General features: G+C 47.6%; 1 protein-coding gene across 1 annotated transcript in view; it reads left to right on the forward strand.

Moving 5' to 3' along the window:
- Nucleotides 1-5,968: 5,968 nt before the first annotated feature.
- adamtsl4 (ADAMTS-like 4) overlaps nt 5,969-25,804 on the forward strand; it is a 110,921-nt gene continuing 91,085 nt past the window's right edge. Inside the window, exon 1 of the mRNA XM_083761124.1 lies at nt 5,969-6,144. Coding sequence (XP_083617250.1) covers nt 6,122-6,144 — 23 coding nt within the window. The 5' untranslated portion in view covers nt 5,969-6,121. The remainder of the gene's footprint in view (nt 6,145-25,804) is intronic.

Below are 25,804 nucleotides of genomic sequence, written 5' to 3' on the forward strand. Positions count from 1 at the left end.
TCCATCACACCTCATGACACGCTGCAGGCCGTCTCCACTGATCTCATGACACTGACCCCATCAAACCCTGGATAGCCATACATGGAGAAGATCGGATCATCACCTTCTGCATATACTGTACGAAGCCGGCCAGCAACTCTACATCTGACCTCAAACCCTTAGATCTCCATATATACAGCTGACCTGTTCTGACATTCCATATGTTGATCCTTCCCCGTCCATCCTTCCTCTTCGATGTCTCCCTTTTGACTGACACCTGTCCATTTAACCCATTCTGAACGGGCACCCATTTTGGTGTCGGCATCGTGTTATGCTTTAGCTATTGAAAAATAGCAGATCTACAAGCTCATATCGCGCCACCGAGTGGCGCGATACGAGCTTGTAGGTCTGCTATTTTTTTTAAATCGAAGAGCGACTGACATTTCTAGAATCTGATCTCAGGTCAGAATGGGTTGATCAGACCAGTGTGTGTCCAGCAGAAACCTCGTTATGAATCTGATCTCAGGTCAGAATGGGTTAAACTCTAGACGGGCCCGCCCCAAAGTTATTAGTGCAGCCGCGCCCGACAGCCGGCGAAAACTATAGAGTTCTCAACAACAGGCCTGAAAATGAAGGCATGGCCCTAACTAGGCCCTCATCAAACCCTGTACACTGAAGACACTGCCCCCTCTGCCTCCCCCTACCTGGGCCCTCATCAAACCCTGTACACTGAACACACTGCCCCCTCTGCCACCCCCTACCTGGGCCCTCATCAAACCCTGTACACTGAACACACTGCCCCCTCTGCCACCCTACCTGGGTCCTCATTAAACCCTGTACACTGAAGACACTGCCCCCTCTGCCACCCCCTACCTGGGCCCTCATCAAACCCTGTACACTCAACACACTGCCCCCTCTGCCACCCCCTACCTGGGCCCTCATCAAACCCTGTACACTGAAGACACTGCCCCCTCTGCCACCCCCTACCTGGGCTCTCATCAAACCCTGTACACTGAACACACTGCCCCCTCTGCCACCCCCTACCTGGGCCCTCATCAAACCCTGTACACTCAACACACTGCCCCCTCTGCCACCCCCTACCTGGGCCCTCATCAAACCCTGTACACTGAACACACTGCCCCCTCTGCCACCCCCTACCTGGGCCTCATCAAACCCTGTACACTGAACACACTGCCCCCTCTGCCACCCCCTACCTGGGCCTCATCAAACCCTGTACACTGAAGACACTGCCCCCTCTGCCACCCCCTACCTGGGCCTCATCAAACCCTGTACACTGAAGACACTGCCCCCTCTGCCACCCCCTACCTGGGCCTCATCAAACCCTGTACACTGAAGACACTGCCCCCTCTGCCACCCTACCTGGGCCCTCATCAAACCCTGTACACTCAACACACTGCCCCCTCTGCCACCCTACCTGGGCCCTCATCAAACCCTGTACACTGAAGACACCGCCCCCTCTGCCACCCCCTACCTGGGCCCTCATTAAACCCTGTACACTGAACACACTGCCCCCTCTGCCACCCTACCTGGGCCCTCATCAAACCCTGTACACTGAACACACTGCCCCCTCTGCCACCCCCTACCTGGGCCCTCATCAAACCCTGTACACTGAAGACACTGCCCCCTCTGCCACCCCCTACCTGGGCCCTCATCAAACCCTGTACACTAAAGACACTGCCCCCTCTGCCACCCCCTACCTGGGCCCTCATCAAACCCTGTACACTGAACACACTGCCCCCTCTGCCTCCCCCTACCTGGGCCCTCATCAAACCCTGTACACTGAAGACACTGCCCCCTCTGCCACCCCCTACCTGGGCCCTCATCAAACCCTGTACACTAAAGACACTGCCCCCTCTGCCACCCCCTACCTGGGCCCTCATCAAACCCTGTACACTGAACACACTGCCCCCTCTGCCACCCCCTACCTGGGCCCTCATCAAACCCTGTACACTGAAGACACTGCCCCCTCTGCCACCCCCTACCTGGGCCCTCATCAAACCCTGTACACTGAAGACACTGCCCCCTCTGCCACCCCCTACCTGGGCCCTCATCAAACCCTGTACACTGAAGACACTGCCCCCTCTGCCACCCCCTACCTGGGCCCTCATCAAACCCTGTACACTGAAGACACTGCCCCCACTGCCACCCCCTACCTGGGCTCTCATCAAACCCTGTACACTGAAGACACTGCCCCCTCTGCCACCCCCTACCTGGGCCCTCATCAAACCCTGTACACTAAAGACACTGCCCCCTCTGCCACCCCCTACCTGGGCCCTCATCAAACCCTGTACACTGAACACACTGCCCCCTCTGCCACCCCCTACCTGGGCCCTCATCAAACCCTGTACACTGAACACACTGCCCCCTCTGCCACCCCCTACCTGGGCCCTCATCAAACCCTGTACACTGAACACACTGCCCCCTCTGCCACCCTACCTGGGCCCTCATCAAACCCTGTACACTGAACACACTGCCCCCTCTGCCACCCTACCTGGGCCCTCATCAAACCCTGTACACTAAAGACACTGCCCCCTCTGCCACCCCCTACCTGGGCCCTCATCAAACCCTGTACACTAAAGACACTGCCCCCTCTGCCACCCCCTACCTGGGCCCTCATTAAACCCTGTACACTGAACACACTGCCCCCTCTGCCACCCCCTACCTGGGCCCTCATTAAACCCTGTACACTGAACACACTGCCCCCTCTGCCACCCCCTACCTGGGCCCTCATCAAACCCTGTACACTGAACACACTGCCCCCTCTGCCACCCTACCTGGGCCCTCATCAAACCCTGTACACTGAACACACTGCCCCCTCTGCCACCCCCTACCTGGGCCCTCATCAAACCCTGTACACTGAACACACTGCCCCCTCTGCCTCCCCCTACCTGGGCCCTCATCAAACCCTGTACACTGAAGACACTGCCCCCTCTGCCACCCCCTACCTGGGCCCTCATCAAACCCTGTACACTCAACACACTGCCCCCTCTGCCACCCCCTACCTGGGCTCTCATCAAACCCTGTACACTGAAGACACTGCCCCCTCTGCCACCCCCTACCTGGGCCCTCATCAAACCCTGTACACTGAACACACTGCCCCCTCTGCCACCCTACCTGGGCCCTCATCAAACCCTGTACACTGAACACACTGCCCCCTCTGCCACCCTACCTGGGCCCTCATCAAACCCTGTACAGTGAAGACACTGCCCCCTCTGCCACCCCCTACCTGGGCCCTCATCAAACCCTGTACAGTGAAGACACTGCCCCCTCTGCCACCCCCTACCTGGGCCCTCATCAAACCCTGTACACTGAACACACTGCCCCCTCTGCCACCCCCTACCTGGGCCCTCATCAAACCCTGTACACTCAATACACTGCCCCCTCTGCCACCCCCTACCTGGGCCCTCATCAAACCCTGTACACTGAAGACACTGCCCCCTCTGCCACCCCCTACCTGGGCCCTCACCAAACCCTGTACACTGAACACAATGCCCCCTCTGCCACCCCCTACCTGGGCCCTCATCAAACCCTGTACACTGAAGACACTGCCCCCTCTGCCACCCCCTACCTGGGCCCTCATCAAACCCTGTACACTGAAGACACTGCCCCCTCTGCCACCCCCTACCTGGGCCCTCATCAAACCCTGTACACTGAACACACTGCCCCCTCTGACACCCTTAGATCTCCGTATATGGAGCTGACCTGTTCTGACATTCCATATGTTGATCTGAGCCCATCAAACCCTGCACACTCAAGACACACTCCATACATGGTCAGACATCATCAAACCCTGTACACTCAAGAAAGACACTGCCTCTGCTGCCACCCTTGGATCTCCATATATGGAGCTGAGCTGTTATGACATTCCATATGTTGACCTCATCAAACCCTGTACAGTGTACACTGTCTGTCTGTCCATCCGTCTGTCAGTTTGTGGACAGCTAATCCCAGGACACTGCTGGGCCAAACGGCGTGAAACCTTTGCACACACACACACACACACACACACACACACACACACACACACACACACACACACACACACACACACACACACACACACACACACACACCAACAGACCTGCAGGAAGAATCTCCACCCCAGATGTTTGGAGGCCGCATCAGGTTTTGGCCCATGGGCGATAATGGGCCTAACCCAGTAACCCTTGAACTCATACTGTATATGTAAGTATGTCAGACATTCCACTGCATTCCCATGGATCATCATGACGCAACTCCACATGTAGGCCACGCCCATTTCTTTCGGTACACATTTTTTATATATTTCCACTACAGTAGTAGAGTCGGTCAGTCTTTGACTTTTGCCCTGCATGCTGTTTGGTGTGTCCCCCCCCCCACACACACACACACACAATAAGGTTGGTGCCCAGTGCTGCAGCAGTCCTTAATTTGACCTGAGATTCTAAAAATGTCTTCTGCATCCTGACAGTTTTCTGAAAAAGCTATGTTTCTATGTCAGTCGTTCTTCGATTTTTCAAAAATAGCCACTTGGTGGCGCGCTATGAGCTTGTAGATCTGCTATTTTTCAATAGCTAAAGCATAACGTAATGCTAACACCAAAAGGGGTGCCCGCCCAAAATGGGTTAAGTGTCGTACAAACTAAGCCAACTCGAGTCGTGACAAATCATGACAACAAACACAATATTTTGGACCAAACAAAGAATTACAAAGAATAAAAACAACAACAAAAAGTGTTGTAACCTGCCGTTTCTTTCTTTCTTCCTTCTTTCTAATTCTTTGTTTGGCCCCAAAACATTGTGTTTACTGTCATGGTTTCTCACAACTCGAGTTGGCTTATATTATATACGATCGAGGCTTAAAAAGGTCTTTAAATAAATCATTTTTGAAATGTCTATGAGGAAAATGAACGGGGGAATCATTTCCTGGGCCCTGGTATAGGGGGCGGGACTGCCTGGTGACAGAATAGAGCTGAGCACTGAAAACAGATGATGCCGACTAGACGTGTTTTGCAGCGGGCCCACCGCCCCAACGCCCACCCACCCACCCCAACGCCCGCGCAGCAGCAAGTGTCGGGCGTCAGTCTGTAGCTCTGTGTGTGTGTTGCTGACTTCCACTGAAAGTATGACAGCCAGGCGGCCGGCCGGCGGGTCGCTTTGTCACTGCCATGGTGTCAGCACAGGATTAGAGACGGAGTCAATGGGGATGTTGTCATCATATCTCCGCCAGGCCGGGGGGGGGAGGCACAGATTATGTTAAATTCGCCCCTTCTGCGTGGTTGTGTTGTAGCCATGGTGTTGAGGTTGTAGTCGTGTGTGTGTGTGTGCGACTGTGCGTGTGTGCGCGTGTGTGCATGTGCGTGTCTGCTTGCGTGCGAATGTGTGCAAAGTACAATAAACCATTCTTCTGTCTTGTTGTGTAACTGAGAAAGCTCCTCTGAAAGTTATTATAGCTTAGTCAGGGGCCAGAAACTGTTGCGTGCAATGCATGCGTGCGTGTGTGCGTGTGTGCGTGCGCACGCGTGCATGTGTGTGTGTGTGTGTGTGTGTGTGTGTGAGAGAGAGAGAGACTGTGACTGAGAGATAGAGAGGTAGAGAGCTGTGTGTAATCTGTCCATATTCCGTATCCCCTCCACTGTCACACCAGTACAAATTGGTTCAATGGTACAACAGGAGAGAGGACTGAAACCCAAACTTAAGTAGCCTACAAGAGGACTTCCTCATCTAGCCAAAACCACAGAGAGAGAGAGAGCGAGAGACGGGGGGGTGGGGGGGAGTGGAATTGTAAACAGAGGGAAGAGAGAGAGAGAGAGAGAGAGAGTCAAAGAGAGAGAATTTGGGGGTGGGGGTGCGAGTAGAGAGAGAGAGTACTGGAGTGCAGCGGAGAGACAAGACCACGCCAAGGAAACACCTCTCTCTCTCTCTCTCTCTCTCTCTCTGTTCCATCACCACAGTGTTTTTGTGGGAGGCTATACACACATACACACACACACGCTCACACTCACTCACACACACACACACACACACACACACCGCGGTGCAGTTCGAGGAGGAACGGGGGGGGATATTGTAAAAAAGTTTTCTACTATACTGGACGTAATAATTTCAACCGCGACATTTTAAGACACCCCGTCATCGGCAGCATGAGGCTCGCTGTTGTCATCAGGTAGGGCTATTAAAATACAAACACTTTAAACTGTTAATTATTCTACGATTCTGACCATGAAGTGACCAGTCCATATTCCATAACTACAGCCGTGGTGGTGGAACTTTGTGCTCATGTTATGTTACAGCCTAAAAGATTTATAGACTAGTCTCGACTGATCGTAGATGCATTCGATCGATTCTGACATCTATACGGGAGTCTAAATCTTTAGGCTGTGGCGGTCATGACATTATACTCATCACTCATGGTCTTATCTGCTGTGTTTCAATCATGTGTTTCAATCAATCGTGTGGGGTTTTTTTTTAGGCTAAACTTTAGACACCTCGTAGCCTATCATCAATCATGAATGATCAGATCAGTTCAGTGGAGGAGGAGGATCGATTAGCCCTCCCAAAAAACCCCCGATCTTCTACGGGGTGTTTGTTTTTCATTGATTTACTGGGTTTTAGACTTTAGTAGTGAAATAAGTCTGTTTTTGGCACAGTGCCTCCTCTCTCGCTTCTCATGTCACCTAAAGTAACAACCGACGCGTGGAGAGAGTCGAGATAAAATCTGCAAAACCCTCTGCCTGCTGGTGGCGATCAGATCAGAGACTTTACTGTACATTTCATGAGCTCTACTTAGAACTTTAAGAAGGCTATGTCCTTGAGAGACACACACACACAAACACACACAAGCAGGCACGCACGCACGCAAACGCGTCACACAATAGTCGCCACTAGTGCTTTAATGGATCTGGTTTGTTAACAATTAACGCGCACGCTTTTTTTTCTTTTTTACACGGTTGCGTGTCGTGAAATGTTGGCTCCATTCAAACGGCTTCATTGGCTTGTTGTGTCACCTCTCTGCGACACGTGTCAGGGGAATCAATCATCCAGACAGTCCAACACAACACACCGACTCTGTAGACAATAACCTTTCATATAATACAACTTTTTTCATTGATTGATTGATTGAAATATTTATTAACAGTTGTCAGAATTACAGTACATTTCAAGCGCAAACTCAATACAAAGACTGTTAACTGTGAATGCAGGACGACCCAATTAAGCATTACACTTGTTTACAAGAGGGTCCACCATGTTCAATTCATCAAAAAATACTACTACTACTAATAATAATAATAATCTTAATAATTCGCCTATTGCCTTATAATAAGCCTTGTTGTTATAATTCATATTCACATTATTATTATTATTTATTATTATTATATGCTATATATTATATATTAGGCTATTATTAGTTGGATATAGTTTTGACCTGCACGGCTGTGATGGAATTCACCCCGAGGGCATGAGAGGTTTTGTAGTTTCTCTCTGGGCGGATTTTGTAACTCTCTCTCTTTACTCTGTGTGTGTGCGTCTCTCTCTCTCTCTCTCTCTCTCTCTCTCTCTCTCTCTCTCTCTCTCTCTCTCTCTCTCTCTCTCTCTCTCTCTCTCTCTCTCCCTCTCCCTCTCCCTCTCCCTCTCCCTCTCCTCTCCCTCTCTCTCTCTCTCTCTCTCTCTCTCTCTCTCTCTCTCCCTCTCTCTCTCTCCCTTCGTGACTGTGGGTGTATTCTGTCCAATGTGTCACTGTAGCGGCCAGCGGAGCCCGGGGTAGGGGGTCGTTACTTCGGCCCGAGCGACCCTGTTGTGTCGGGGCCATGGAGGCCTTTGTCTGTGGGTTTTTTTGGAGGAGATAATTGTGTAGTCTAGTGTGGCAGTGGAGACGGAGAGAGAGAGAGAGAGAGAGAGAGAGAGAGAAAGAGAGAGAGAGAATGAATGAATGAATGTATGTGTGTTGGAGAGAGTTTGTTATTGAACAGATATATATATATAGAGAAGGAGATATTAGTGGATGAGAGAGAGAGAGAGAGAGAGAGACTATAGAGATAGAGAGGAAGATGATAAAAAGTTTATACCAAGCTTGTAAGATATAGTCCATTAATAGTTTCCCTCTAAGTCTCAATGTAACACAGCTCTGTTTACACTGTTATTATTCAGTCCCATTTGTATTTTATAGGCCCCTATTTAACTGTTGTTTTTGTTTCACTTTCGCTTCTTTAGCAATGTAAATGTATGTTTTCTCATGACAATAAAGATCCTTTGAATCAAATTGAGAGGCAGGCCAATGGAGATATAGTGCCTGGAGAGAGAGAGAGATGGAGAGAGAGATATAGGGAGACAGGGGAGAGAGAGAGAGAGAGAGAGAGAGAGAGAGAGATGGAGAGAGAGATAGGGAGACAGGGGAGAGAGAGATGGAGAGAGAGATATAGGGAGACAGGGGAGAGAGAGAGAGAGAGAGATGGAGAGAGAGATAGGGAGACAGGGGAGAGAGAGATGGAGAGAGAGATAGGGAGACAGGGGAGAGAGAGAGAGAGAGAGAGAGAGAGAGAGAGAGAGAGAGAGAGAGAGAGAGAGAGAGAGAGAGAGGCGGACTGTCACGGACAATAAAGTTCTGAGGGGCAGGCAAAGGGACATAGTGTCAGAGAGAGAGAGTGGGAGATGGAGTGATAGAGAGAGAGAGATATTATGTTGTTGTTTGTCATATCTGTGATTGTGCTTTGGCAACACTTGTAAAATGTCATGCCAATAAAGCCAATTGAACCCCTTTTGGGCGGGAACCCATTTTGGTGTTAGCATCATGTCGTGTTGTACTGTAGCTATTGAAAAACAGCAGATCTACAAGCTCATAGCGCGCCACCGAGTGGCGCGCTACGAGCTTGTAGGTCTGCTGTTTTTGAAAAATCAAAGAACGACTGACATAGAAACATAGCTTTTTCAGAAAACTGTCAGGATGTACTGTAGAAGACATTTTTAGAATCTGATCTCAGGTCAGAATGGGTTAATTGAAAATGAATTGAATTGAGAGAGAGAGGAAGAGAGTGTGAGCGAGAGAGAGAGAGAGAGAGAGAGGAAGAGAGAGTGAGCGCGAGAGAGAGAGAGAGGAAGAGAGAGCGAGAGCGAGGCGTACCACGGCGGTGCACCGCTGGGTGGAGTGTGTAATTAGTGGGGTTGCATGTGGCCCGCGGCCTGCGGTCTGGGGTTGGGGTCTGGGGTCTGGGGTCTGGGGGCTCGGTCGGAGCAGGATGGGTGGGATGTAAACGTGACCCTTTGGGGCTTCCAGAGACCGAGGCCGCCGTTTAGCCAAAGCACAGTTTGTTTGCGGCCGCAGTAAACTGGGATTAAAGTAGACAGTTAACGCCACAACAACCGACCGGCCTGAGACCTCCCCCACGCACACACACACACACACACACACACACAGTCACACACACACACACACATGCACACACACACACACACACACACACACACACACAGTCACACACACACACACACAGAGAGAGGCACAGAGACACACACACCAAAAGTAAACAGACATGAATTAACAGCACAACCACCATGCCCATGCCATACCTGACACCCCCCTCCCCCCAACACACACACACACACACACACACACACACACACACACACACACACACACACACACACACCCCAAAAGGAAGGGCCTCCAACCCACTGGAACTTGTTTTCGCTTGTGCCCATTTCCGGGTTAGTTTGAAGATAAAAAGTGAGGACACAAAATGTAGATTTGTGCCCAGAATGAGGCATGGTGATAAGAGTGCCCCCCCTTACTTCACACGGTTAGCTATACCTTATACTTTTGTTTGACTAATGGTACTTAATTTGGTCCCGACAGGCATGTGCTGCTATTGCCCTGGACTAGTAGTAGGGACAAAAGTACCACTGCGCTTTCACTTGACTCATGCATTCAATTGGAGGACATGATGTGTGAGACTGAGACCTCTCACAAAAGACATGTTCACTCCAGCTTTAACCGTAGTCCTTAAAGGACCACTTCACCACTTTTCAACCTATCTTCGTATAATAGGTCCTCACTAATAATCATGAAAAAATGGCACGATTCTTTTCTACTCAGTCTGTGTCTCATAGGAGGGCTGTGGGCAGTTTAGAAACAGTCTTCCAGTGACATCATCATTAGGCAGACTTTTTTTTTAAACATGATTTCTTTACAAAAATATTTTGATTTTCATTATCGTGAGAACGATGGCTTCCATTTTCGCATTGCAACTTTTCAGGACTAGAAAGCCTGCAGTTTTTCTTAGCTTGTATTCCCCATCGATGATGTCACTGGAAGACAGTTTCTGAACTGCCCACATGAGCCCTCCTATGAGACACAGACCGAGTAGAAAGAAATTGCACAATTTTTTCATGATTATTAGTGAGGAGCTATTATATGAAGATAGGTTGAAAAGTGTTCCTTTAAGATTGGTAAACTATGCTCTAAACAAGCAGAAAGAATCCCATAGACTTCAAAGGCCAGGTATTGGAGGGGCTTGTTTTGCTCCTCAAAACGTCACACTGGTGTGTCGTGAGAGGCCCTGCGGTGTGACGTCACGTTTAGTGCCCTAAACAAACGTCACAATTAACCCATTCTGACCTGTCAGATTCACACGAGGTTTCCACTGGACACACGCTGGTCTGATTAACCCATTCTGACCTGAGATCAGATTCTAAAAATGTCACAGTCGTTCTTCGATTTTTTTCAAAAATAGCAGACCTACAAGCTCGTATCGCGCCACTCGGTGGCGCGATATGAGCTTGTAGATCTGCTATTTTTAAATAGCTAAAGCATAACATGATGCCAACACCAAAATGGGTGCCCGGTTCAGAATGGGTTAAGTCCTTATACTGTAGACTTGGCATGACGTCATGCATTGGATGGGCTATATAGTGCCCCTCAGAAAGTGCATGGTTCATTTGACCCCAGTCTCCCCTATATCATCTACCAGATGAACTTGGAACCAGGCGTTAGAGATACTGTGTTAAAAGTAAAAGTCCTCCATTCAAAATGTCACTATAGAGCAAATCCAGTTAAGCTATCTTCTTAACGACTTCCAGCTAATTCCAATCAGGGGCTCCACAAGGGAGCATCTGTTTCAATCATGTGCTTTATAGCTTAGGCCTATAATACTGCATTATAATTACAGTACCAAAGAAAGTGAAAATATTCTTTCTTCTTTTTGGTCAAATGTTCTCAAAAATACCAGATCTACATACATGCCTACGACACATTGTGAGCTGATAGATAGATAGATAGATAGATAGATAGATAGATAGAGAGATATATTTTATACTAAGCACAGTTTTCAATGTACTGTAGGTATTCTTAGCAGACTTTATAAGCATGAGACAGTGTTTAGGATTACAGGTGAACCAAGAACATAGCATCAGTCTAAAGTCTAAATTTGTATGGGTCGTGACTCGTGATGTTTTGTAATTTTTTTTTAAATATAAATAAACGTTAAGACAAACAAACAAATCTAAGAAATGCCATCAAAAGAATAAAATAATAAAAATAATGAAGTATTGAAAATAGCCGATCTACAAACTCACAACACGACGGGAAGCGACACAGTGTGCACTTTGTATGATCTGCTATTTTTCACTATGTGGGTGCCGGCCCGGGCAAACGTCTATCTAAACCTCTCCTCCTGAAGAGTTTGTGAACCACTGGACTAAAACACTAAAGCAATGCTATCAAAATGGCATTGAAACTATAGGATACCAGACAAACAATGAACGTAGCCTATAGTAGCATCTGTCTAAATTACATGCTGCGCATGCATCTAAATTACATTTGAACCTTTTGCATGAGTCTACTGTACTGTACACGGGCGCCGAGGCCTAGGTCAAGTGCTACGGGCTAAGAAAGAAAGTGCAGCTTTAGCAAGTGCAGTAAGTAGTTAAGTACAGCACTGGAGCAACAAGTGTACTGTATTTAATTTCTACCACTGGAATAAACCGCCACACACAAGTTCTGCCCTGACCCCCACCCCCCCCCCCCCCCCCCGCCACACACCAAAACACACATGAAGAGCCTAGAGAAATCTCCCACTCCGTTCACCGCGAACGGACGCGGCGGTTCAGAGCCCTGCGGCCCTTGGCTTGTATATATGGGTTAAAAAGAGTCTTAATCCATTCTGGGCGGAAACCCCTTTTTGGTGTTAGCATTATGCTATGCTTTAGCTATTGAAAAATAGCAGATCTACAAGCTCATTAGGTCTTGAGCTTGTAGGTCTGCTATTTTTGAAAAATCGATAGAACCACTGACATAGAAACATAGCTTTTTCAGAAAACTGTCAGGATGTAGAAGACATTTATAGAATCTGATCTCAGGTCAGAATGGGTTAAGTAGAGGGTGTGGACGCGGTGTCCCAGATAGGCATGCGATGCGAGGGGGGGGGAATTAACACACTTTTGTCGTTTTCTTTGGACGCGTTCGTTCATTCCGAGCCGCTTCCCTGCAGGCGTTTACATTGGGTGATGGATTGAGATGTTTGCCCACTGAAATGAAACATGCCCCCCCCCCCCCATGGTGGAAGAAGAATGGCTGTAGCTCCCATTTCGTTCTTACGTAAAGCACTGAAACCTTCCGTATTATCATCACCCCCTTATTCTTAAAGTGGGTGCTGTGGCACGTCAAATACCCCATAGGGCCGTCTGCCGTGGCGCAAAGTCCAGCTGGGTGCCCCGAAATCACTGGATAATATTTGGAATTGATCAATATCACTTCAGGTTTAACCACTTAGCAATCAATACGGAAGTGAGTTGCACCGTACTTATTTTTCAATCTACACCAAGAGTCAGCTGCACCAACTCGCACTAAGTTCAAACTTAGCCCAATTATAGCTTAACAGTTTCCGTGCCGCGAATGGATTACTCCAGGTTAATGTCGCTGCCATAAAAGACTTACGCGACTTTTGTTTTATGTGTTTAATCCGCCGTAATGTAAACAAAAAAAAGAAAATTCTTTTTCGCCGCTTAGGAAGAGAGGAGGTGCATTTCGTGTTGACAATGAACCGGAAATCGTCACATGCTGTGAGCTGCTAGGGCTTCTGGGAAATTGAGGCCAATGCAAACGCATTGGGTTCAACGCCTCATGGAGGCGGGTCCTGTGCTGCCTCTTCTCGGTGTAGCAAGATGGCGGGTGGTTCGATCGTTCATAACAAACGGGGGGAGCTATTTTCGCTCGATTTTCGCGGATTAAAAGCCCAAATAATTCAGCGTGTGCTCTAAAGGTAATACAACAATCTCGGCAGTGAAGGGGGGTTGATTAAAATGCGGGTTAATCGTAAAAAACAGTCAAACTGTTAAAGGGTTTGATGTAAACGACATTTAAGCTATAACTATAGTCTAAGATTGAACTTAGTGTGAGGTGGTCGTGTAACTGGCTCCAAATCTCTTTGCCAAAAATGGCAGATCTATAAGTTCGCAATGCGTCCCGTTGCATTTCTGGCGAATGTCCCCCCCCTAGAATAGGAATGCTGGAGTTATTTTCAGTCTTCAGTCAAATGGAAACAGATATTCTCTCAAGTTTACCCGCGTGTCATAAACTGTATCTAAACGATTGCATATTTACAAAACCATAATATGAATATACGGTAACAATATAATTCAAGGGTGCCGTGGATCAAAACGTTTATCGCAGCGCCGCTGCCAAATAAGTTTGAGAACCGGTTCCAAAAAAAAGACAGGAAAAAGCCGGTTCTGCATACTGGTAGATTTAGGAGTGACTCTCGCAGGCCAAACGACCCTAAACGTCAAACTGTTTAAAGTAAAGCATAAACAAACAGGCACATAAATAATGGAACATATGGAGTAACATAAACATTAGAACAGCGTAAGAAAGTGTAATAAAAGCATAAAAGAAATACAAACACGACCCTCTGGCTGTACATATAAACCGAAGGGAAGGTCCAGTTAAAGTCTGAGTGCTTCGGAAAACAGAATGCAACATACAGTGACATACAAACTGCAATCACTACAACATACAACATTCATGAACAACACACACACACACACACACACACACACACACACACACACACACACACACACACACACACACACACACACACACCTTGCTCTCCGTCCCGCGTCACGCTCGCCAAGGGACAGAAGTAGAACCACTCTAGTGTGTCTCTCGGACACCACACTGAGGTGCATGTGTTCAGTGTGTCTCACGGACACCACACTGAGGTGCATGTGTTCAGTGTGTCTCTCGGACACCACACTGAGGTGCATGTGTTTAGTGTGTCTCTCGGACACCACACTGAGGTGCATGTGTTTAGTGTGTCTCTCTCGGACACCACACTGAGGTGCATGTGTTTAGTGTGTCTCTCGGACACCACACTGAGGTGCATGTGTTTAGTGTGTCTGTCGGACACCACACTGAGGTGCATGTGTTTAGTGTGTCTCACGGACACCACACTGAGGTGCATGTGTTTAGTGTGTCTCTCGGACACCACACTGAGGTGCATGTGTTTAGTGTGTCTCGCGGACACCACACTGAGGTGCATGTGTTTAGTGTGTCTCATCACGGACACCACACTGAGGTGCATGTGTTTAGTGTGTCTCGCGGACACCACACTGAGGTGCATGTGTTCAGTGTGTCTCTCACGGACACCACACTGAGGTGCATGTGTTTAGTGTGTCTCTCGGACACCACACTGAGGCGCATGTGTTTAGTGTGTCTCTCGGACACCACACTGAGGTGCATGTGTTTAGTGTGTCTCTCGGACACCACACTGAGGTGCATGTGTTTAGTGTGTCTCTCGGACACCACACTGAGGTGCATGTGTTTGGCCCCACGTTCTCACAGCCCCACAGTCATGACTCATGAGTCTTGACACCCTGCCCAAAACCCAACCCTAAAACTAACCTACACAAGGACGCCACGGGTGAGTTTTAACCTGCCACGGGTGAGTTTTAAACTGGCCACGTGTTAGTTTTAAACTGCCGCACGTGTCGGGAGCGACGGTGTTGTAGAGCTTGTAGATCTGCTATTTTTGAAAAATCGTGAAATGTGGCACAAATCTTTGAATATATATTCTTTCAGAGCGAACGTTTTAACTCAAATCTTTGCTTCTGAGGGGTTCCTGGAATATCATATTTTCAGATGGGGGGGGGGGGGGGGGGGGGTCAGTGGCCAAATACATATATTTATTGGGGGTCCTTGACATGAAATATTGGAAACTACTGACATAGAAACATGGTTTTTTGACGTTGAATACGGCGCATATATAGCATAATATTGTTTTATTTAATTCATGAAAACAAAACACAGGAAGATGAGGTACTGTATGTAGGTACAGTACAGAGGTACAGCAGAGGTACTGTACTACAATATGGAGCTCTGAGCTCGAGGACCTGGCTGTCTTTATACCCTGTCATTTCACGCTCACAATATTCTTTTGGGGCAATGTCTTCTTTGCACAAATTGCACGTTTTGCTCAGAATTGCTATAGCTCTGCACATAATATTTATATTGACTGCGATGTGCACGATGTATATACTTTGTGAGGTTGTGTGAACTGCCCTGATCCTGCCTCAGTATAACCCAGGGAAGATGGCATTCTAGATTCTAAATTGTATGATACGGTATGCCAGTCTACAGTATGGTCATTTTACCACCAATGTTGACGCTGCTTTTTATTTAATTTTTTTTGCACAGCCTGCTTTACTTCAATTCTGTAGTCTAGACTTTACTTCTTATTATACTTACCGTACTGTAACTGAAGATACAATATTTGTATTGTTACATTTTGCACACAAGAGTAAAATAATCGTTTGGAAGAAAGATAAACGGGAACATGGATGACATGTTTTTATGGAGTGGCTCTGAAAGATCTGTCTGTCTGTCTGTCTGTCTGTCTGTCTGTCTGTCTGTCTGTCTGTCTGTCTGTCTGTCTGTCTGTCTGTCTGTCTGTCTGTCTGTCTGTCTGTCTGTCTGTCTGCCTGCCTGCTTGCCTCAGTGCCTTGCGTGGTTTCCTCTTCCAGTGTGTGTGTGCGTGTGCGTGTGTGCGCTTGCGTGCGCTTGCGTGCGTGCGCGTGTGTGCGTGCGTGCGTGCGTGGAAGGATGCATATATAGCCACCAGATGCACAATTTATCATGTTTTGCTATTATTCACAACATTTATTATAAATTGTTCCCAGAGTAAAACTTGACATTCAAGCATCAAGGTCAAGTTCACAATGAGAACAGAAAGACAAATCGCAGGTCCGTGATGTGGCTTTCAGCTGACTTTAACGAAACTTTTAATTTGCAGTGTCTGGACATTATAGGACAAACTAAATGCTCTCAGATGCCTGGCTCAGAACTGAAGACGATTCTTAAAACGACTTCTTAAATCCTGACCTTTTCTGGGAAAACGTCACATTTTTATTCAAATAATAATAAATGTTGCCATGTCGTTGATGTCGGGGGAGGAACCTCTTATCTACATATTGTAACTTTTTGTGTTGTTTCGCTCTGTTTTTAATAGTGCGTGAGATTTAAAGATTCTGGGCCATAAATAGCAGAGGGGTTAGCAGCTTCTAATCGTGAATTGGCCGATGTCACCATGTGCCACACAAAAAAAGTGTCTGACAGAGACACAGTCACAGACAGACAGACAGACAGACAGACAGACAGACAGAGACACAGACAGACAGACAGACAGACAGACAGACAGACAGACAGAGACACAGACAGAGACACAGACAGAGACACAGACACAGACAGAGACAGAGACACAGACAGAGACACGGAGAGAGACACAGACAGAGAGACACAGACATAGAGACACAGACACAGAGAGAGACACAGACAGAGAGACACAGACAGAGACACAGACACAGACAGAGACACAGACAGAGACACGGAGAGAGACACAGACAGAGAGACACAGAAGCAGCTGGACAGCTGGACGGAGCCCACATTGGAATCTTAACTGTTGGCACGTCAACTGTAATTGTTCATAACTTCATACACAACAACCAACGCAGTCGCCAATACGGAATTGGACGTCCATCTGTCCGTTTGTGGGTCTGTGTAGGATCATCTCCTAAATAGTACTCCCAGCACACACATCAAACTCACTGTTACAAACACTAGGTCAGCACTCTGGAATGCTCTGCCCAAAAACATCTTCTGACTTTCATAAAATAAATCAAGAGATAATATCTTCTGGGCAAGTAAAGTGCAGAATATGTCATTGTTATTTGTGTGTTATCCTACTATAGATGTGCCATGTCTCTGCATGTCTGCGTGCGTGTTTGCGTGCGTGCGTGTGTGTGCGTGCGTGTGTGTGTGTGTGTGTGTGTGTGTGTGTGTGTGTGTGCGTGCGGTTGTAATGCACGTAACTCGAGAACAGTTTGCTACACACACACACACACACGCGCGTTCCACACCCCCGCAGGGAGTGCAGTGCCCGGTATCGAGTCGGTCGGACCCACGGTTCTCCAGAACCACCACAAAAGGCTCTCTACTCAGGCTCTGCCAGTGGGCCTAATCAGCCTAAGTCCCCTCACCTGTGCAATTTCAGCCAATTGATTGCCATGGCAACCCCACACCTGACAATTGATTACTTAACCAGTCCACTTTTCACAGTCAAGTCAGTTTGCCCTCTTAACCCATTTTGGGGCGGGAACCCATTTTGATGTTTAGCATTATGTTATGCTTTAGCTATTTTTTTGAAAAATCGAAGAACGACTGACATAGAAACATAGCTTTTTCAGAAAACTGTCAGGATGTAGAAGACATTTTTTAGAATCTGAGCTCAGGTCAAAATGGGTTAAACAGGCAGACAGGCAGATACGTGTAAGATAGTCCCATCTGTAATTAAAGTGTTCTATGATGACAGCTTTACACATAGCGAACAGGATAAGGAAAGCAACCATCAAAGAGACACGATACAATCTCCATGTGGGACACAGACAGACAGACAGACAGACAGACAGACAGACAGACAGACAGACAGACAGACAGACAGAAAATGGGGTGCTACAGTATGACAAGTTGACAACGGGTAATATTAGGTTCCAAAGTTGCATCGTTCTCAAGTAGGCCGGTACAGGCACGTACAGGTCTAGTAAACATAAACTCCCTTACAGTGGCAGGTATATCTCTGTGTCCTACTGTCTGGCAGGTAAATCTCTGTATCCTACTGTCTGGCAGGTATATCTCTGTATCCTACTGTCTGGCAGGTATATCTCTGTATCCTACTGTCTGGCAGGTATATCTCTGTATCCTACTGTCTGGCAGGTATATCTCTGTATCCTACTGTCTGGCAGGTATATCTCTGTATCCTACTGTCTGGCAGGTATATCTCTGTATCCTACTGTCTGGCAGGTATATCTCTTTGTATCCTACTGTCTGGCAGGTATATCTCTGTATCCTACTGTCTGGCAGGTATATCTCTGTATCCTACTGTCTGGCAGGTATATCTCTGTATCCTACTGTCTGGCAGGTATATCTCTGTATCCTACTGTCTGGCAGGTATATCTCTGTATCCTACTGTCTGGCAGGTAAATCTCTGTATCCTACTGTCTGGCAGGTATATCTCTTTGTATCCTACTGTCTGGCAGGTAAATCTCTGTATCCTACTGTCTGGCAGGTATATCTCTGTATCCTACTGTCTGGCAGGTATATCTCTGTATCCTACTGTCTGGCAGGTATATCTCTGTATCCTACTGTCTGGCAGGTATATTTCTGTATCCTACTGTCTGGCAGGTATATCTCTGTATCCTACTGTCTGGCAGGTATATCTCTGTATCCTACTGTCTGGCAGGTATATCTCTGTATCCTACTGTCTGGCAGGTATATCTCTGTATCCTACTGTCTGGCAGGTATATCTCTGTGTCCTACTGTCTGGCAGGTATATCTCTGTATCCTACTGTCTGGCAGGTATATCCGAGCTGTATCCTACTGTCTGGCAGGTATATCTCTGTATCCTACTGTCTGGCAGGTATATCTCTGTATCCTACTGTCTGGCAGGTATATCTCTGTATCCTACTGTCTGGCAGGTAAATCTCTGTATCCTACTGTCTGGCAGGTATATCTCTTTGTATCCTACTGTCTGGCAGGTAAATCTCTGTATCCTACTGTCTGGCAGGTATATCTCTGTATCCTACTGTCTGGCAGGTATATCTCTGTATCCTACTGTCTGGCAGGTATATCTCTGTATCCTACTGTCTGGCAGGTATATTTCTGTATCCTACTGTCTGGCAGGTATATCTCTGTATCCTACTGTCTGGCAGGTATATCTCTGTATCCTACTGTCTGGCAGGTATATCTCTGTATCCTACTGTCTGGCAGGTATATCTCTGTATCCTACTGTCTGGCAGGTATATCTCTGTATCCTACTGTCTGGCAGGTATATCTCTGTATCCTACTGTCTGGCAGGTATATCTCTGTATCCTACTGTCTGGCAGGTATATCTCTGTGTCCTACTGTCTGGCAGGTATATCTCTTTGAAAACCTTTGAAAACCTAATGGCAATATAAAATCGACGTGACATACAGTAGGACAGGTGGAAATATTGCCATGATTACAATGACTCCAGCTCCAATTCTCTTTGGTTTGGAGTGGAGTGACATTATGATGGAGACAACAGTAAGGGTTGCAGAGTCAGACTGACATATCGGCCATTATTTTATTTATTTGAAGGTTTTTGACGGCAGTGTCTCAGGAGGTTAGAGTGCTGTTTGAGACAGAAAGTTAGACGGTACTAGACGCCTCCTTCGCCACACAGAGGGTGGAAGTGAGACAGAAAGTTAGACGGTACTAGACGCCTCCTTCGCCACACAGAGGGTGGAAGTGCGCCAATAGAGTTATATGGACAATGGACATGAGTGTCATGGTGGCCTCCAGTCACGAGACTCTCGTCCCTTCCTTTCATTACGTTCCTTGGCACCAACGCGGAAGCTTTTCCCTCTCTTTGAGAGCAAGGTATCCGGTCTGATCCCTGGCTCCTCCTAGCTAAAGGCCATATTTACACTGGGAGGCAAATCCAGCCTGAATCAGTGTCACATCACATCCAATCTGATTTGTTTAAATAAGTCTACACAAGTCACGTCATGCAAACAGATTTAAAAAAATGTGACTTGAGCCACTTTCAGATGCGTTTTCAAATCGGATTCAAATCTGATTTTCAGGAGATCCGTCGCAGTAATCTGATCTAAATCGGATTCCATGTGACTTGTTTGTGTTTAGACTTATTTAAACTAAGACACAGACACAGACAGATCGGAATCAGGCCGGATTTGGCTGCCAGTCTGAAGTTAACACACAGATCTGTGACAGATGCCACTTGCAAATGCAAATGTGAACGGTCGGGGCCAAAAGATCAGATTTGATAAATAAATCAGATTTGAATCGGATTCAACTGGATGTGACTTGCAGTCTAAAAGTGTCCTTGAGCAGGACTCTGAACCCTGCTCTGCTCCCGATGAGCAGGTTGGTGCCTTGCATGGTTTCCCCCGCCATCGGACGGTGTGTGAGTGAGTGTGCTGTATTGCACAGTGTATTGAGTGTACTGTAATGCACACTGCAACGTGCCGTGGAGAAAGGCACTATAAATGGACCATTTACAAATCATGCAGTCGACACAGAGGACCACTTCAAAGACTCAAGTGGTCCTCTATGTCAGCCGCATAATTTATATTGGCCTCACACCACACGCGACATTCTACGATCCACACACACACACACACACACACACACACACACACACACACACACACACACACACACACACGCACGCACACGCGCGCAGAAGGCAAGCCAAATCAGCGTAGATCTTGTCCTGTTTGTACTTGTGACACTCTGTAGACTGTAGATGTTATCATTTTAATCGGTGCCATTTAGTTTGTTCTGGAGGAGTGGTGGCGGGGTGTGATCGGAAGGCGCTAAAGGCCCATTTAGTTTGTTCTGGAGGAGTGGTGGCGGGGTGTGATCGGAAGGCGCTAAAGGCCCATTTAGTTTGTTCTGGAGGAGTGGTGGCGGGGTGTGATCGGAAGGCGCTAAAGGCCCATTTAGTTTGTTCTGGAGGAGTGGTGGCGGGGTGTGATCGGAAGGCGCTAAAGGCCCATTTAGTTTGTTCTGGAGGAGTGGTGGCGGGGTGTGATCGGAAGGCGCTAAAGGCCCATTTAGTTTGTTCTGGAGGAGTGGTGGCGGGGTGTGATCGGAAGGCGCTAAAGGCCCATTTAGTTTGTTCTGGAGGAGTGGTGGCGGGGTGTGATCGGAAGGCGCTAAAGGCCCATTTAGTTTGTTCTGGAGGAGTGGTGGCGGGGTGTGATCGGAAGGCGCTAAAGGCCCATTTAGTTTGTTCTGGAGGAGTGGTGGCGGGGTGTGATCGGAAGGCGCTAAAGGCCCATTTAGTTTGTTCTGGAGGAGTGGTGGCGGGGTGTGATCGGAAGGCGCTAAAGGCCCATTTAGTTTGTTCTGGAGGAGTGGTGGCGGGGTGTGATCGGAAGGCGCTAAAGGCCCATTTAGTTTGTTCTGGAGGAGTGGTGGCGGGGTGTGATCGGAAGGCGCTAAAGGCCCATTTAGTTTGTTCTGGAGGAGTGGTGGCGGGGTGTGATCGGAAGGCGCTAAAGGCCCATTTAGTTTGTTCTGGAGGAGTGGTGGCGGGGTGTGATCGGAAGGCGCTAAAGGCCCATTTAGTTTGTTCTGGAGGAGTGGTGGCGGGGTGTGATCGGAAGGCGCTAAAGGCCCATTTAGTTTGTTCTGGAGGAGTGGTGGCGGGGTGTGATCGGAAGGCGCTAAAGGCCCATTTAGTTTGTTCTGGAGGAGTGGTGGCGGGGTGTGATCGGAAGGCGCTAAAGGCCCATTTAGTTTGTTCTGGAGGAGTGGTGGCGGGGTGTGATCGGAAGGCGCTAAAGGCCCATTTAGTTTGTTCTGGAGGAGTGGTGGCGGGGTGTGATCGGAAGGCGCTAAAGGCCCATTTAGTTTGTTCTGGAGGAGTGGTGGCGGGGTGTGATCGGAAGGCGCTAAAGGCCCATTTAGTTTGTTCTGGAGGAGTGGTGGCGGGGTGTGATCGGAAGGCGCTAAAGGCCCATTTAGTTTGTTCTGGAGGAGTGGTGGCGGGGTGTGATCGGAAGGCGCTAAAGGCCCATTTAGTTTGTTCTGGAGGAGTGGTGCGGGGTGTGATCGGAAGGCGCTAAAGGCCCATTTAGTTTGTTCTGGAGGAGTGGTGGCGGGGTGTGATCGGAAGGCGCTAAAGGCCCATTTAGTTTGTTCTGGAGGAGTGGTGGCGGGGTGTGATCGGAAGGCGCTAAAGGCCCATTTAGTTTGTTCTGGAGGAGTGGTGGCGGGGTGTGATCGGAAGGCGCTAAAGGCCCATTTAGTTTGTTCTGGAGGAGTGGTGGCGGGGTGTGATCGGAAGGCGCTAAAGGCCCATTTAGTTTGTTCTGGAGGAGTGGTGGCGGGGTGTGATCGGAAGGCGCTAAAGGCCCATTTAGTTTGTTCTGGAGGAGTGGTGGCGGGGTGTGATCGGAAGGCGCTAAAGGCCCATTTAGTTTGTTCTGGAGGAGTGGTGGCGGGGTGTGATCGGAAGGCGCTAAAGGCCCATTTAGTTTGTTCTGGAGGAGTGGTGGCGGGGTGTGATCGGAAGGCGCTAAAGGCCCATTTAGTTTGTTCTGGAGGAGTGGTGGCGGGGTGTGATCGGAAGGCGCTAAAGGCCCATTTAGTTTGTTCTGGAGGAGTGGTGGCGGGGTGTGATCGGAAGGCGCTAAAGGCCCATTTAGTTTGTTCTGGAGGAGTGGTGGCGGGGTGTGATCGGAAGGCGCTAAAGGCCCATTTAGTTTGTTCTGGAGGAGTGGTGGCGGGGTGTGATCGGAAGGCGCTAAAGGCCCATTTAGTTTGTTCTGGAGGAGTGGTGGCGGGGTGTGATCGGAAGGCGCTAAAGGCCCATTTAGTTTGTTCTGGAGGAGTGGTGGCGGGGTGTGATCGGAAGGCGCTAAAGGCCCATTTAGTTTGTTCTGGAGGAGTGGTGGCGGGGTGTGATCGGAAGGCGCTAAAGGCCCATTTAGTTTGTTCTGGAGGAGTGGTGCGGGGTGTGATCGGAAGGCGCTAAAGGCCCTCCAGGCCCTGAGGAGGTGTGGTCTCGGCATAGTGATCTTCATTATGATTAGTGACGCTGTTCAGTCCATTAATCCATTCTGACCTGAGATCAGATTCTATAAACGTCTTCTACATCCTGACAGTTTTCTGAAAAAGCTATGTTTCTGTGTCAGTCGTTCTTCAAATTTTCAAAAATAGCAGACCTACAAGCTCGTAGCGCGCCACTCGGTGGCGCGCTACGAGCTTGTAGATCTGCTATTTTTAAATAGCTAAAGCATGACATGATGCTAACACCAAAATGGGTGCCCGTTCAGAATGCGTTAATTACTGTGACGTGTGACTCATTTCTCTTGTCGGCAACCGTACATTTATTTAGCACTTAGTTCGAACCTGCCGACCCTATATTTTGGGCATGTATTTACAGGCCAACAAGATATTTACTCACTCCCCTGCCACCCCCCCCCCCCCTAAAAAATAGCGAAAATAGCTGATCTGCGACGTGATGTAAATATGTTTTCAAACTAAACTAAAGGGTCTGGGTCTCGGACCCATGCAGGGGTGGTATTTTAGATGGGTCCACGATTGCGTCCTTTTCTCAATTTAGTGAGTCTAAGAAAAAGAATGCAGGATGCAGGCTATATACCTGCGTCACTGCTGGTTGTGGATCTGGTGTTTTCATTTAACCTATTCTGACCGGGCACCCATTTTGGTGTCAGCATCATGTTATGCTTTAGCTATTTAAAAATAGCAGATCTACAAGCTCATATCGCGCCACCGAGTGGCGCGATACGAGCTTGTAGGTCTGCTATTTTAGAAAAATCGAAGAACGGCTGACACCGAAACATGGCTTTTTCAGAAAACTGTCAGGATGTAGAAGACATTTTTAGAATCTGATCTCAGGTCAGAATGGGTTAAATGGGGCTTGATTGATTGATTGAATAGATTATTAGTCAGAAATGTAAACAGCCCGAGGTTACAGTACAGTCAGACAGTAAGGCTATAAAAGGATAACACAAACATGTCCCGGGGGGGAAATAACACGATAGTACATGTCATAAACAACTCTTATCGCTGTTGTGTGTACAAAGGAGAACAAGGGGAAACCCGTCTGTAAAACAAGTTAACTGCACTTTCCAGATCACGAATGCAGCGTTTACTACATGGTGAAAGAAATGCAAAATGCCCCTCCTCTCCTTTCCATGCCATGCCGGAAGGCAGCGTTCAGGAGAATTGCTTTTTCTCCGAAGTCTCCTGAACTTGAACACAGCATTTTGCCGTGAACTAATTTGTTTAGAAATCCATGTCGTTACACATCGCATGTCCACTAGCTAAATAATAATAAATAATAAAACTTTATTTGTATAGCACCTTTCATGACATCAAATGCAGCTCAAAGTGCTTTACAGAACAATGGAGAATAAAAGAAAAGCAAGGCAACGACATTAAAAAACAAGCAGTAATGCAATACAGTGAGGACATGAATAACAAAAAATATAAGATCACTTAAAAGCAATGTTGTAGAAGTGGGTCTTGAGCTGAGCTTTAAAAATGTCTACAGAGGCTGCCTGACGAAGGTACAGTGGGAGCTTGTTCCATGCCGACGGCCCGTAGAAGCAAAAAGCTGCTTCCCCGTATTTTTTAGTTGCCATTTTTTTAGGCAAAGCGAGCAGGCCAGCAGTGGAAGACCTTAGCGGGCGGTTTGGGACATATTTAGGCAGGCAGTCATGTAGGTAGGAAGGTGCGAGACCATTGAGGGCTTTATAGACTTTAAAGACTAAAGAGTGCTGGGTTGCGCCCCGAAAATAGCTTGATCTACAAGCTCTCAACGCGTCGCAGCGCGACGCGTTGAGAGCTTGTAGATCTGCTATTTTCGCTATTTTTGTCCAAAAGTACCCTCATGCGGGATTTCAGCCCTGCCTCTCTAACACTCTCTGCCCCCCCCCCCCCCTGCCTCCCCCCTCCCCGGTGGTCTCCTGATAGATCAGATCTGGTCTCACATTCTAAGTGGTCTCCTTTTTTTGTTTTTTGGTCACCGTCCTATTTTGTCATGAAATCCCCCTGATAGCAGATCTACAAGCTCAGAGCGCGTCGCATCGGGCCCAAAGAATGTGGCATGGGTTCAGGCTGCCGGCGTTGTCAGATCAAATATCACAGCCAGCTGGGCTGCGGAGGCCACACTGAGGAGGAAAACAGACCGTGGTCTGTGGAAAGTAACTCAATACATTTACTTTAAGTACTGAACTTGTACTTGTATTTTTGCTTTGAGAATTCCCAATTTGTAATAGGCTACTTTTACTTCTACTCCACTACACCTTGGATCTAAATATTGTACTTTTACTCCACTACATTTATTTTAAAACTTTAGTTACTAATAGTTACTTTGTAGATTTAGATTATTATTAAAAAAAGATATAGGCTACATTAACCACTGCAGCCCTACTGTGTAGATACATTACGGCCATTTGAAAAATGAAGATCTACAAGCTCACAATGTGCCGCCATGCAACACATTGTTATTATTGTTATCTACTTTTTTTGCTTGTTACTTTTAAGTACATTTTGATACCAAAACCTTTTGTACTTTTACTCAATGTTTAATTCCAGACTTTTACAGAGTATTTCTACATTACAGTATTGATACTTTTACTTAAGTAAACCACTGAGTACTTTGTCCAGCAGTGAGGGGAAAACAGGCTGAGGAAGAAGAGAGGAACAGTGTCTTGTCTGCACACATATAGACATCAAAGGGGGCTTGAGCCCCTGCCCT

Source organism: Protomyctophum parallelum, assembly GCF_964188405.1.
Source record: "Protomyctophum parallelum genome assembly, chromosome: 3".
Lineage (NCBI taxonomy): Eukaryota > Metazoa > Chordata > Actinopteri > Myctophiformes > Myctophidae > Protomyctophum > Protomyctophum parallelum.